Consider the following 12,806-nt stretch of genomic DNA (forward strand, 5'->3'; position numbering starts at 1 on the left):
ATTCCCCTTGTCGCCATTTCTAGGGTACTGTAGACCAGTGGCCCCCAACCTTTTTTGTGCCACGGCCCGGTACTGGCATCACAAAATGATCCACGGCCTGGTACCAGCATCAGCATGCATGACAAGGCAAGGCGAGCTGAGCGACCGGCCATCCAGCCGTCCCCCACTTCTCCCAACCACCTTCAACTCCTCCTTTGTACCTTTGTCGATGGGCTTCGCTTCGGGATGGCTTCGGGACGGTCACTCGGCTTGCCTTGCCTTGGGTGCTGAAAGAATCTTCACGCCTTAGTTTTGTTCGAAGCCCCCCACTTCGATGAAACGAAGGCGCGAGGATTCCTTCAGGAACCAAACGCCGCTTTCCAACCGGAATAGCTCACCCAGAAGCACTTTCTCGTCAAACAAGATGGCGGCGCCCAGCAAACCGGCGGCCCAGTAGGAAATGTTCCACAGACCGATACCGGTCCACGGCCCGCTGGTTGGGGACCCCTGCTGTAGACAATAGTCCACTCATGCTCTCATTAACTTATATTGGATTACTACAATATGCTATAAATCAGGGGTGACAAACTTGATTTCATTGAGGACCTCATCAGGGTTGTGTTTGACCTCAGAGGGCTGGGGGGTGCGTGGCCATTGGGGCATGGCCAGCTCTCAACATCACTCAACAATACTTGAGCACACAATAGATGCAAACTCGATTGCAGGAAATACAACTTCAGCAACAGAGTGGTCAATGCCTGGAATACTCTACCTGACTCTGTGGTTTCCTCCACTAACCCCAAACACTTTAACCTCAGACTGTCTACTATTGACCTCACCCCATTCCTTAGAGGTCTCTAAGGGACATGCATAAGTGCACCAATGTGCCTGCCGTCCCTGTCTTAATGTTCCCTTTTATTCGTATCTATTTCATGTATTAATTATCATGTTTATACTTAAATATATTATCAGATGCATGCTTGACAAAACAAAAAAACAAAAAAAACAAATAAAAATGATGGAGGCATGTGTGGTGGCCAAGTGCTAAGGCAGGACTTCCCTGAGACCCTCTTTCCCTCCCATTATAATCTCCTTCCCCTCTTCCCTTCTTTTTCTTTGTCTTCCCTCTTTCTCTTTCTCCTTTCCTGTCCCTTCTTGCATGCTCCAATGCAAAAGGGGAAACATTTCTCCTTTTGTTTTGTTTTTAGTTTCTTTTGATAGCCTTCTGCCAGTGAAAATGGAGCACACACTCCCCAGCTTAATTTTTGCTGGAAGAGGCACTCTGGGCTGGTCCTTTGCTGTTTCCAGGCTGGCTCCGTGGGCCAGATCTAAGCACCCTGTGGACCTTGAATTTGACACTCCTGTTATAGGAAATCCATCTGATTGAAGTCGAAATAATGGAGCAATCCAGAATTATTCAAGGTGACTATTTAGCATCAATACTATAGCCAATTCACTTCTGGGTGCAATTCAAGCTGCTGCTTTAACATCTTTATATGGTTATATGGACTACCTTCAAACACCCACCTCCAAGAAATACAGCAGAAGAGGACAAAGTCATGCAATTTCTGCAAAAACTCCCTCCTATGGAATTCCTTCATTCCAGAGATAAAATTGATATATTTACCGTTTACATTTGTAAACTATTATAAACTTACAATAATTTTGAACAGCATTTGAGACAGAATAATTGTCATGTTTTTATAATATTCCTGTACAGTATTTGAGTTCTGTTGGTTATTATTACAATATTTTATTGCTTCATTGTATGCCTCTTAGAGTCAAATTGATCACCGGGTCCCGAAAGTCTGTAAAATAAAGGAATCCAATAATAAGTAAATATAGATAGATATAAATAACATGAACCAGACAGCCAGTACTATTGCTGGCACTGCAACAATTCCTAGCCAGAGTCTCAGGAACCCTCTGTTTGGAGACATGTGTTATGTCTGTTCCACCATTCTCCATATAAAAGCAAAAATAACTAACCAGAATTTATAGACAATGCAATAATTGCTGTTTTTTTAAAAAATTCTTTCCAAATGTCCTTGTTAGGAAATTGGTTTTTTTTTAACCTTCTTTGTTTTTATTGTCTTTTCTCCAAGCTTGGATGAGTTTCCTCGGTGACCTTTTTGATCCATTCCATTATTGCTACCTGCTGAGCATAAAGTTCAGAACATTTACTTTTTATCCAAATAAATACAAATGTAAATGTTAGCAGCAACATAATTATGCATTATGGCTCATAGGTTTTTGGAACTGTGCTGTGATTTGATTTCAGATCGTATTTGATTTCACCCTTTGCATTCAGTGAAAGAATGTAAGAATATTGCTTAAAAACCCTTCTGTTGATCTAATTCTTTTAAGCTCTGGCCTGATTGAAATTTGTAAAATAACAGAGTTGTTTTGATCATTCATAAAGAGCTGGGTCGAAGTGCAGAAACTACATATTATACCACTTCAAATTATAGAGCACAACCTCTGTCAGCATGAGGCCTACATTAGAATAGCATGCTGCATAGCATGTCAATATCTACACTGAGAATGGAGAGGAACAGCCTTATTTTGGAAGAGAATTTTAATCCATCCACATCTAATGTCTAAAATACCAAAAAATAGTTCTACCTGCACCAGAGAAGCTCTGGGGTCATGATAGGGAGACTGGTAGGTTGTTTGATGTTTCCCAGGCCATATAAATGAGGGAATTGAATGGAAAGCTTGTGTGTATGTATGTACATACACACACACACATACACGTGTGTGTTTGTGTGTGCTGTATAATCTATCTATCTATCTATCTACAAAAGCAAAATACCACTTACACGTCATCACAAAATCTCCAGAACTGTAAAGCCTACAAATTTGAAATTTGACACGTATGTTCCTCTTGGCTTCTAGGTGCTCAATAAGATAGGATTTTTCTAAATGACCATCAGAGCATTAGCATTTCATATCTTATTATTAACACGCTCTGATGCTAAGGAGTTCTACTCCCCATTCCCACCTGAAAAGAAATCTGTTCCAAATGCCAAACACAAGGAGAGGACTTTCAGTTTCAGTTTTAGTTTCACAACACCAAGCAGCTTTAGTACAGAACAGTTGAGCTAAGCCATGCCCGGGCTCCTTGCTTACTCCTTCTTGCTCACACAGCAAATATTGTTTCAGTTTCCAAACCACCCTCAACTCTCTCACACACTGACAGATGAATACTGATGGATGCTGGTAGGCAAAAGCATAATTTTTTTTTCTCTCCTTATTTTCCTCTTAAAAAATTAACCCAACCACATAGTTTTGTAGTGAAGTATGGTACCGAGCTAGTATGTATATATTCTCATTCTCTCTGGATGCTAGATGTTTGGGTGCAAAGAGCTTTCTGTATAGGATAATATTTTGTTATGAGATCACTCATTTGAAATTATACATTTGGTTGAAAATACTGGTACCTCTAGAAGAATGTTTAGAGGATTGCACTGCTTCTGAATGATGCAACTGCTCAAGGGCAGACAGAGTTTAAGATTAAAGAAGATCATAAACTGTATTGACAATATTACCCTTCTGCACTATTATTATAATTATTCAGGTTCCAGGAAACCAATTACACCCCACAATCTGAAGGCTGTCACCAATGATGCGGTTGAGGTAGAAAACAGAACAATTGCTTTTACAATTATAAATTCCCCCAAACTTGGAAGACTGATCCGTATATTTTCCGAAAATAACACACAGGATATTTCAAGTTTTACACAATCTATGGTAAGTGTTCATCTACTTAGAAAACTGAAAGCACGCCTCATTTACAAATATTTCTTCATTGCTTAATCTTTTTTAGAATGATATTTAGGTGGAACATGAAAATGTTTGGAGATATTTCTTTTAACTTTCAAAATAGTCAGCAGTTGAAAACAGTAATATGAAAAGCTTCCTTACCAGTGGTGGGATTCCAATTTTTTTACTACTGGATCTGTGGGCATGGCTTGGTGGGCGTGGCAGGGGAAGGATACTGCAAAATCTCCATTCTCCCCCCCACTCCTGGGGGAAGGTTGCTACAAAATCCCCACCCCACTAACCTGCTTTCCAGCTCTTTTCTCCTGTGCAGGGCAACAAAAGAGGACCCAGCCAATCAGCTGGGACTTGGGAGGCAGAGACTAGATGGGGGCTGGGCCAGTCAGAGGTGGTATTTGCTGGTTCTCCGAACTATTCAAAATTTCCGCTCCCGGTTCTCCAGAACTAGTCAGAACCTGCTGAATATCACCTCTGCTCCTTACTATGGAGTGGGTTTGGTGGCTACTGTCAATATTGATTAATGCTTGAAAAGCCATCTGAGTGACCTTGAACCAGTCCCTCCTGCTCAGCCCTAATCACCACATGGTGGTGTTGTAGTGGGGAAAATAGGAGGAAGATGTGTTGAATAGTTCGTCTCCTTAACTTATTTGCAAAAATAATAAAGGTGGGATACAAACAAATAAATTATTAAACTTAGGAAAGGTACAGAAAGATTTAGAAGTGAGCCAATGATTTAGAAATAAAACTTGTATTTGTTGTGAGCCACATTTATAAATAGGAAATGAAGTTTAATTATGAAACCTATTTCAATAAGTCTGTACATAATATTTGCTTTTACTAAATATTCACCAGCAGGGCTGTCCCAGATATTTTTATAACATTTATATACCACTTCAATCTGAGCACTGTGGTGGCCTAGAGGTGAAGAAGTCTCACTGTTTGATCCTAAGTAGCAGCAGATATTTCTCTCTCTGGTGCAATGATCCCCAGATGGTTTACAATTTAGTATGCACAATACACAAGAATAATACAGTATTGTATAAAATATGAAATATAATTCTTTAGAATAAAGAATTTTCAGCTTCAGGTACAGTACATGCATAAGATTGCAGCCTAGATATCAAGCCACTCAGCTATTTACCTCATATATATAATAATTTGTGCTGTTGTTTTATTCCCCTTCTCAGTACTTCCTGGATTGAATGTTGTTGATCTAGGAGGTGCTGGAAAAGAAGATTTTTTTTGGCAATAATAACAATAACAACAACAATAATACCCACCCATCCCAATTATTCCCTGAAGATGCAGTGAAATAACTGCTTTCCACATCCAATTTTGCATTCCCTAAAACTCAAAAGTATTCCTTTTCAGATTTTTGCTCTCTGTAACCATGATCATAATTGGCAAAAATGTTTTAATTGTCATTATTTAAAGAAATTTTGAATTAATCTCTGAGCTTTGTAGGCACACATTTGTTGTTAGTCATGAAGTCATGTCCGACCCATCGCGACCCCATGGACAACATTCCTCCAGGCCTTCCTTCCTCTACCATCCCCCGGAGTCCATTTAAGCTCATGCCGACTGCTTCAGTGACTCCATCCAGCCACCTCATTCCCTGTGGTTCCCTTTTGCCCTCAGTCATTCCCAGCACTAGGCTCTTCTCCAGTGAATCCTTCCTTCTCATTAAGTGGTCAAAGATTTGAGTTTCATCTTCAGGATCTAGCCTTTTAAAGACAAGCAGGGTTGATCTCCACTAGGACTGACCGATTTGGTTTCCTTGCAGTCCAAGGGACTTGTAGGAGTCTTCTCCAGCATCATAGTTCAAAGGCCTCAATTCTTTGGCACTCAGCCTTCCTTATGGTGTAAGCACGCATAACGTAGATTAAATCTGTTTCAAGGTAATTGTGATTGCAGTCTTAAAATTATCCACAAAATTAAGATGTTTATGGTTCTGGGATGCCTATAACACTTGTACAGGTTTACCGATTTTAACACCAAGTTTTGATTAAGGTATGAAATATTCATTCTTACTAAACAAAATCTCTAAATAAAAATGTATTTGTCACTGTTTTCACTGCCAGCAAGTTCAGCATTTTTTCCTTTGTACAGGTGGATAAAGGATTGATCATCTATGAGCATTCAGACAAACAATCAGTTGATTGGAGCACACAAGATTATTTTACATTTACGGTCTCTTCTCCACCAGCTTCTCTGGGACAGCAGGTGTTCCATATTAATATATCCTATGATATTAGAGCACATAATCAGAACAGTCAGCTACTTGCCAACATAGGTAAGTTATGTGTAATCACATATTATATGATCTTCTTTCAAGAACCTCAAGGTAGGCTTCATGGAATTATCTCAGAATCATATACTTTGAAGAAACCTCATCAACATTATAGACAACTTCCATATTTTGGTCTGAAAAAAGATATATAATTTATACTTTTTATGTTCTTTTTCCTGGATTTTATATAAAAAGGAGCTATATAAATTAATATGTTGCAGAATAAACATCAAAGTAATATATGGCCTACTGATTCAATTTCTTCTAAACAGAAAGACAAGCATATTATAATAATAAGATACTTAATAATAAGGATGCTATCCTTTTAGTAGACCAAATAGGGAAAAACATTGAATTGTTCTAAAGTACATACAGACTGTACATAGGAGACTAGGAGGATAATAAATCTAGCTTGTCTACCCATCTTCTAAGATGATAAGGAGTTATTCTCCAAAGTGTTCATCCTTAACAGCAACTTTAACACTGTCTCAAAATCTCAAAAGCTGAGAAGAGGGCTCACATTTTTGTGCATATCTTCTTCAACTGTTTTCCCCCCAGCATAAATTAAACCACCTGGAAGAGTTAGAAATGATAATCTGGAAAGTATTAGTTTAGGCAAGTATTGTAAATCTGTAACTGAAATCTGGCCTTAATGGATGACATCCTTGTTTCATTGCGCATGGCAGACTTTGAAAGAAAACAAAAACATTTTACGGTGATCTATAATCCTTATAATAAAATTGATGGACAGGTCAAAAAGGTTAATAGTGTTTTATTGGAAAAGTTATGGATTATCAATGGAGACAGATTGAGAGAGTGACTCTACCCATGTAGTCACCATCATTAGACTCAACTCAATGGCATTTAAATGATGCTAGTCTTTATAATTGTACATAAGGGAATCAAAAACATTTGATGAGTTTTTAGTGTTTTTTTTCTATACTAGATCTAAAAGAATAAAAAGAATAAAATGTAATTCCCCAAAGATATAAACTATTTTATCTGTTTCATTTGAATTCCGTTTATATAATATATATGTTTCTTTCTTAGTTTTTTTTTAAACAATATTGCTAGCCTTCCCTATCATTCAGATGCTGGACAGGAAACATTAATGAAAACAGAATCTATTTTATAAAAGCAAAATAATAATATACTTTGTCATCTAAACGAAGCTTCAGGTCAGAAGCTTGCTGGAAGTTGCTTCCTTGAGATTTGTCAAATCTCTGGGATTAATGTCTCCTGCACTATTTTTGGTAAATGGAGTTCTCTTTTGTTTTTTTTTGCTCTGGCTTCCCTCACTGTAGAAGCTTTATTACCAGGCTAGAGAACATGTACTTTCTTCAATATGTCCTTTACTATCCTAAAACTAAATGGTCTGCAGCTTATGAGATAACTTAAAGGCATGGCATTCTAATTAAAAAGCTACTATGCCATTTATTAAAAAAAATTAAATAGAGTAGGAGGCAATACACCATTTGGCTCAATACCTTTGGAGATTGGGATTTGATTGAATAGTATGCATAGATGTTCCGTCAAATTGGCTTAATGTATTTTCATGCAATGTATTAATAACAACCCATTGAGGATTACCCAATTTTTATAGCTTTTTAAATAGAATTCAAACTGATTTTAACTGCACAAATAACTATGCAAATTGCCCCTTGCAGGCTACTTAATCAGAAAGGGATTGAGATATTCTTGAGCTCCAACATTCTACTGCCAAAACACTTATTCTCCCAATCCTGTTTTTTCTAAACAGGTTCCTTAAAAAGTTCAATTTACAATATTTGGCAACTCAATACAGTGTGGAGGCCAGTTTTCTCATCTTTCAATTCTTTCCAACCCAGTGGGATACAGTTTCAAAGCACAAAGCTGGAAAAGAAAGAGTGAGACTGAAAATGAGCTGGACCCTGCAGGGGAATTTTCAGAAAAAACAACAACTCTAGGACAAAATTCCCAAGGCATTTTATGGGTGGGGCTGGAGAGTTACGGCTCAGAAGGATGGTGACTCTTCTATTCTGAATGTCCCCCTCTTCTCCTTTACTTAACCCAAATTAGAGCTCCTATTAAGAATTCCTAAAGCCACGTCCTGCATGCATTTCCTACCTTGTTTGTAGAATGGAACTATGATAGCTTAGACCTGTCTCCTGGAATATGCATTACCTGGTCTGCAGGGGTGAAAAAGATTGCCAGTTCTGGAGCCAACCCAGCTTAGTATATTTTAAATAGTCCAGCTGGCACTGAAATGCCACCATTTGCATCCCCATTTTCATTTACCCAATTTGCTTTTCTTCTGCAATGGGAAGGAAAAGGGCTGCTTTAATTGTAAGATTTGTCTACCAATCAGAAGACTGTCTTTGCATGTGTTCCTTGATTCTTCTGTGCCAGTTGCAAAACATAGCTGCTTTTTTTCTTCTATTCAAATGGTAATTTTCCAACATTTGTCAGAACTAGTTCTGCTCTTACTCAGAAAAAAATTGCATTGTAATGTTTTCTGTCCACTGGAATTACTCACAAGTAACCAGTGGATGACCTTGCCCAGTTGGATTGCTTGATGTCGCAACACAATATTATGTTTAATATTCAGTCTCCAAATTTTCTATTGAAAGGGTTTTTTTTCGTTTGCAGGTGCTGTTGTCCAGGAAGGTGGCAAAGTTCTAATTGACAACACTAAGCTGGATGGCTCAAACCTACTCTCTAAATTACCCCAGACACAGCGTTCTTCATTTGAAGTGTGGTATGAAGTCATAGCATTGCCTCAACATGGCAGAATTGTTGTGGGAGAACGAAATATTACTAGAGACAAACCCCATTTCTCCCAGTATATCATTAACAAATTTGGAATTACCTATGTTCATGATGACTCTGAATCACTCACTGATCACTTTATCTTTGCTGTGTGGCTAAACGAGAAAAGCAAGTCTACCGTGAAACCCAATATTGATGTTTTAGAAGAGGCATTTAATATTACTGTTGTACCAGTGAATGACCAGGTTCCAAAACTACAGTCAAAACTGCTGTGTTTGAATGTTTTGCAAGGAGATCGAAAAGTTCTGGGACCAGATAACCTAAATGTTGACGATTTGGATAACTCACCAGAAGAGATCAAATATACCATTATAACTGATCCCCAAAATGGACATTTAGCACTGTGGACTCGTTTGAATGAGTCTATCAAAAATTTCACACAAGCTGATATTAATGATGGCAACGTTTGGTTTGTACAAGATGGGAGCCCTTTCTCAGGGGTTTTCTATTTTAGTGTGACCGATGGGCAGCACCGTCCACAGTATAAACTCTTCCAGCTTGATGTGATACCGGTGTCCATCACATTGATTAACTTAACAGAAGTGGTTCTTCTCCAGGGACAGGACAGAGTTGCTGTTACAAATGTCCACCTTTCGGCCGTAACAAATGGGAAGAACCCTGAAATCAGGTTTGAAGTCACAAAGCCTTTTAGATATGGGAATCTTCTGATTGGGAATGAACAGGTGACTACATTTCACCAGAGAGATTTATATGCAGCAAGATTGTTGTACTGTATGGCAGACTTCACTGCTTTTGGTGATACGTTAGAATTTGCAGTGTTCTCATCAGACAGTAATCTAACAGGACAAGTGCTGAAGATCTTAGTACAACCTCTTTTGCAAATGGCTCTTAATGTGACTGTTCCCAACAGGATGTCTTACCAGCTCAACCCAAGTTATTTGGATGCTACACAGTTAGCCACCCTGACAAAAAGCAACCCTCATTTTGAAGTCATAATGTCACCGGTTCATGGAAGCCTTTCAAAGAGATCATTGAGTTATGTTGAAAGCAAGAACTTAGTTCTCTTCACAAAAAGGGACATTGACATGGGTGTCATTTACCTTGAAACCAGTGCTAATATGACAAATACTGATGTATTAAATGATTCCTTTTCTTTTATACTTAGAGCAGACCATGTTCAGCCTGCCATTGGTGAGTTCCACTTTGTCATAGTGCGACAGGATCCTTCACTGGTTCAGGTGTTTACTCCAGAAGTGCCTTTTTTAACTACTGCTGACATTTTAGAAACTTACATTACAGAAAACGAACATGTGTTTATTCCAAAGCATGGTGCACACACAGATGTACCAGCACAGACTTTCAGGCCTGACCAAAACCATTGGGAGCATCAGAAAGACACACAGTTTGATGAAGATAATACAAGAGGAATATCTGTTTGGGCTGTGACCACAATAAAAACACAGTCTGAAAGCACCTGGCTTCTGACATTGAGCAGCAGGAACTGGTTGATTATTATAGTACCCCTTTCTTCTGTGGCTGCTTTATTCATTATAATTGCCATTGTTCTTTGTATCTTCCTAGTGTGCCATAGATCAAAGAAGGCAAAACCTCTTATTTTAGAACAGCCACCAGTAATCTTCAACAGTTCAAGCTTTTCTGCAGAGAGGAGCTTAACAATACCTACTGTCACAGTGACACCTCTCTTAAAAAGCATGGACAAAGCATCAGTTTTACCATTCGTATCCCTTCAGCAGGAACAGTCTCATCCAATGCCAGCTATTCCAGATCCAGCTGTAAGTCTTCTGCAAAGCACCTGGTCCAGCCTTGACCCAGAAATTATTCAACATTGTCGAAAAACCCACCCAACATTGAAATGCAATCAATACTGGGTATAATATACCATTGAAACCAATAAAGACTATTCAACCTTGTACTGCACCTATTTAATTTTTTAGTTGTATAATTAATTGTCCATAAGTTAATTTTGAAACCTTGCCAAAAAAACTTCAGGAGCATGTCCAGGCAGTTGCCAGGAATTGACTCCTGATTAGGAGGTACCAAAAAAGGAGAGGGAAGGAAAGGGAAAGGAAAAGGACAGGAAAGGACAGGACAGGATAGGACAATGGTAAATTTCACAATCAATTAATCTGGGTCCAATTATGTTGTTCACAGTGGAAGTAAGAGAAATGAATGAAATATACAACAGGTGTCCCATAAGGTGCGGCTTATGGATGTCTGTAAAAGTGTTGGCAAACTGAAAATTTTAATGTCATAGAATGCTGAAATTAATAGTAAATTTCAGCCAGGATGGCGCAGTGATTAGAATGCAGTAATGCAGGCTAACACTGCCCAGTGTCAGAGTTCAATCTGGGGATTAATAAAAGGGTTGTTGTTGTGGGGAAATATGAGGAGGAAGGAGTATTAGATATGTTTGCCATCTTGAATTATTTGTAAAGCAATAAAGGAGAGATTTTAAAATATATTTAAAAGGTATAGCATAGCTTTTCATCTGAAAATGCATAATTTTTCCTTGAATGTTTCACCACTGTTCCTAATTTTTCTTAATTGAAATCTAGTCAATGCATATTATAAACATACTAGTCCATACAAAGAAAATAGATTCATCAAAATTCATTTCAGGATGAAAATAAAATGTGCAGTTCTTGCCCAACTGCCAAGATGGTTCAGTTACATTAGCGAGCTTATTTCACTGTAGTCTGTGGAATCCTTGCTATAAAATGATTTATGAGGAATGTTTTGTGGTGAAAGTTTTTTTTTTCCTTTTGTATTATTCATTTCCCCATTTTGTGAACTCCTTCCTTGTTCTTTTGCTGCATTTCACTATAGATACTTGGGGGAAAAATAGTAACTGCTTATTAAGCTGTTTGCTTGTAAGTTGAAAAGCTTAAACTGCGTGTTATTTCCTTGACTTCACACTGTCTGAGAGATTTAAGCTTTGTGCAAATCAGAAAAAAAGGAGATATGAATGTTTTTAGTACTGGAGTAGAGCTTAATGGATGTTTTCAAGAGATTTATAAAAGAATCACAGTACTAAAAGAAATGTGCAGAATTATATACTTAAATATTCATCATTTATTCCACACTCCAGGTAGTTCTCAACATACAACCACAGTTGGGATTAGAATTTTCATCCCAATTTTTCACTGTTGTGAGTCCAATCAGAATCAATTTTATAATAATTTTTATCATGGCTGTTAAATGAATCACAGAGTCATTAAACAAATCCAGCTTCCCAGATAGGTGTATTTTGCTGGAAATGACAAAGATTGCAAATCATGGTCATGTGAATACAGGATGCTGCAACCAGACATAAATATGAAACGATTGTCAAGAGCCTGAGTTGTGATCATGTGACCACAAGGTGGTGCAAATGGTTGTTTGATATGACTGCAGGAGTGGTGCAACTGTTAAGTGCCACTATAGGTCATGTGTCATTTTTTTCTGAAGCCATTGTAACTTTGAGCCATTGTTAATCATACAGTAGTGAATCGAGGACTACCTGTACTCTAAAGTGCTTCGCATATATTTTCAGTGTACATCAACTTAGATTTATATATTTCTCAAATATGTAATTATTGCATAAAACAATGCAGTCATGATTGCTGGACTTCCTGTTGGAGAAGGAATGGCAAAACCAGGAGGCGGAATCAAAAGAGGATTCAGTCTAGAATCAGTCTATGAAGTCACAAATGGACCAAGTCCAATCCCCCTTGAATTCCATTGAACCTTATCCAGCTCTAAGATAGTGCTAACAATTTGTTGACCAGGTTACTGTGCATAGATATGATTAGTAATAAATCATTTAACTGGAACTTTACGTGATCTTTTGCGCCTGACACTTCCACATCATAATCTCCACAGAATGGGATGTCAAACTGGAGAGGGAAAAATAAAGATTCCTTTGAATTGAACTCTAGTAAAAGTCCATAGATACAGTACATGTATGCCTGTTTGGATTACTGCA

The 12,806-nt window shown here is 38.0% G+C and overlaps 1 protein-coding gene across 1 annotated transcript in view; it reads left to right on the plus strand.

The window, feature by feature from the left end:
* LOC113446788 (chondroitin sulfate proteoglycan 4-like) overlaps positions 1-12,572 on the plus strand; it is a 41,974-nt gene extending 29,402 nt beyond the window's left edge. Inside the window, exons 8-10 of the mRNA XM_026716597.2 lie at positions 3,560-3,732; positions 5,872-6,055; positions 8,681-12,572. Of these exons, the coding sequence (XP_026572382.2) occupies positions 3,560-3,732; positions 5,872-6,055; positions 8,681-10,716 (2,393 nt within the window). The 3' untranslated portion in view covers positions 10,717-12,572. The remainder of the gene's footprint in view (positions 1-3,559; positions 3,733-5,871; positions 6,056-8,680) is intronic.
* Positions 12,573-12,806: the final 234 nt, after the last annotated feature.

This window comes from Pseudonaja textilis, chromosome 2 (assembly GCF_049901715.1).
Source record: "Pseudonaja textilis isolate UNSWEBS1 chromosome 2, rPseTex1.2, whole genome shotgun sequence".
NCBI classification, from domain to species: domain Eukaryota; kingdom Metazoa; phylum Chordata; class Lepidosauria; order Squamata; family Elapidae; genus Pseudonaja; species Pseudonaja textilis.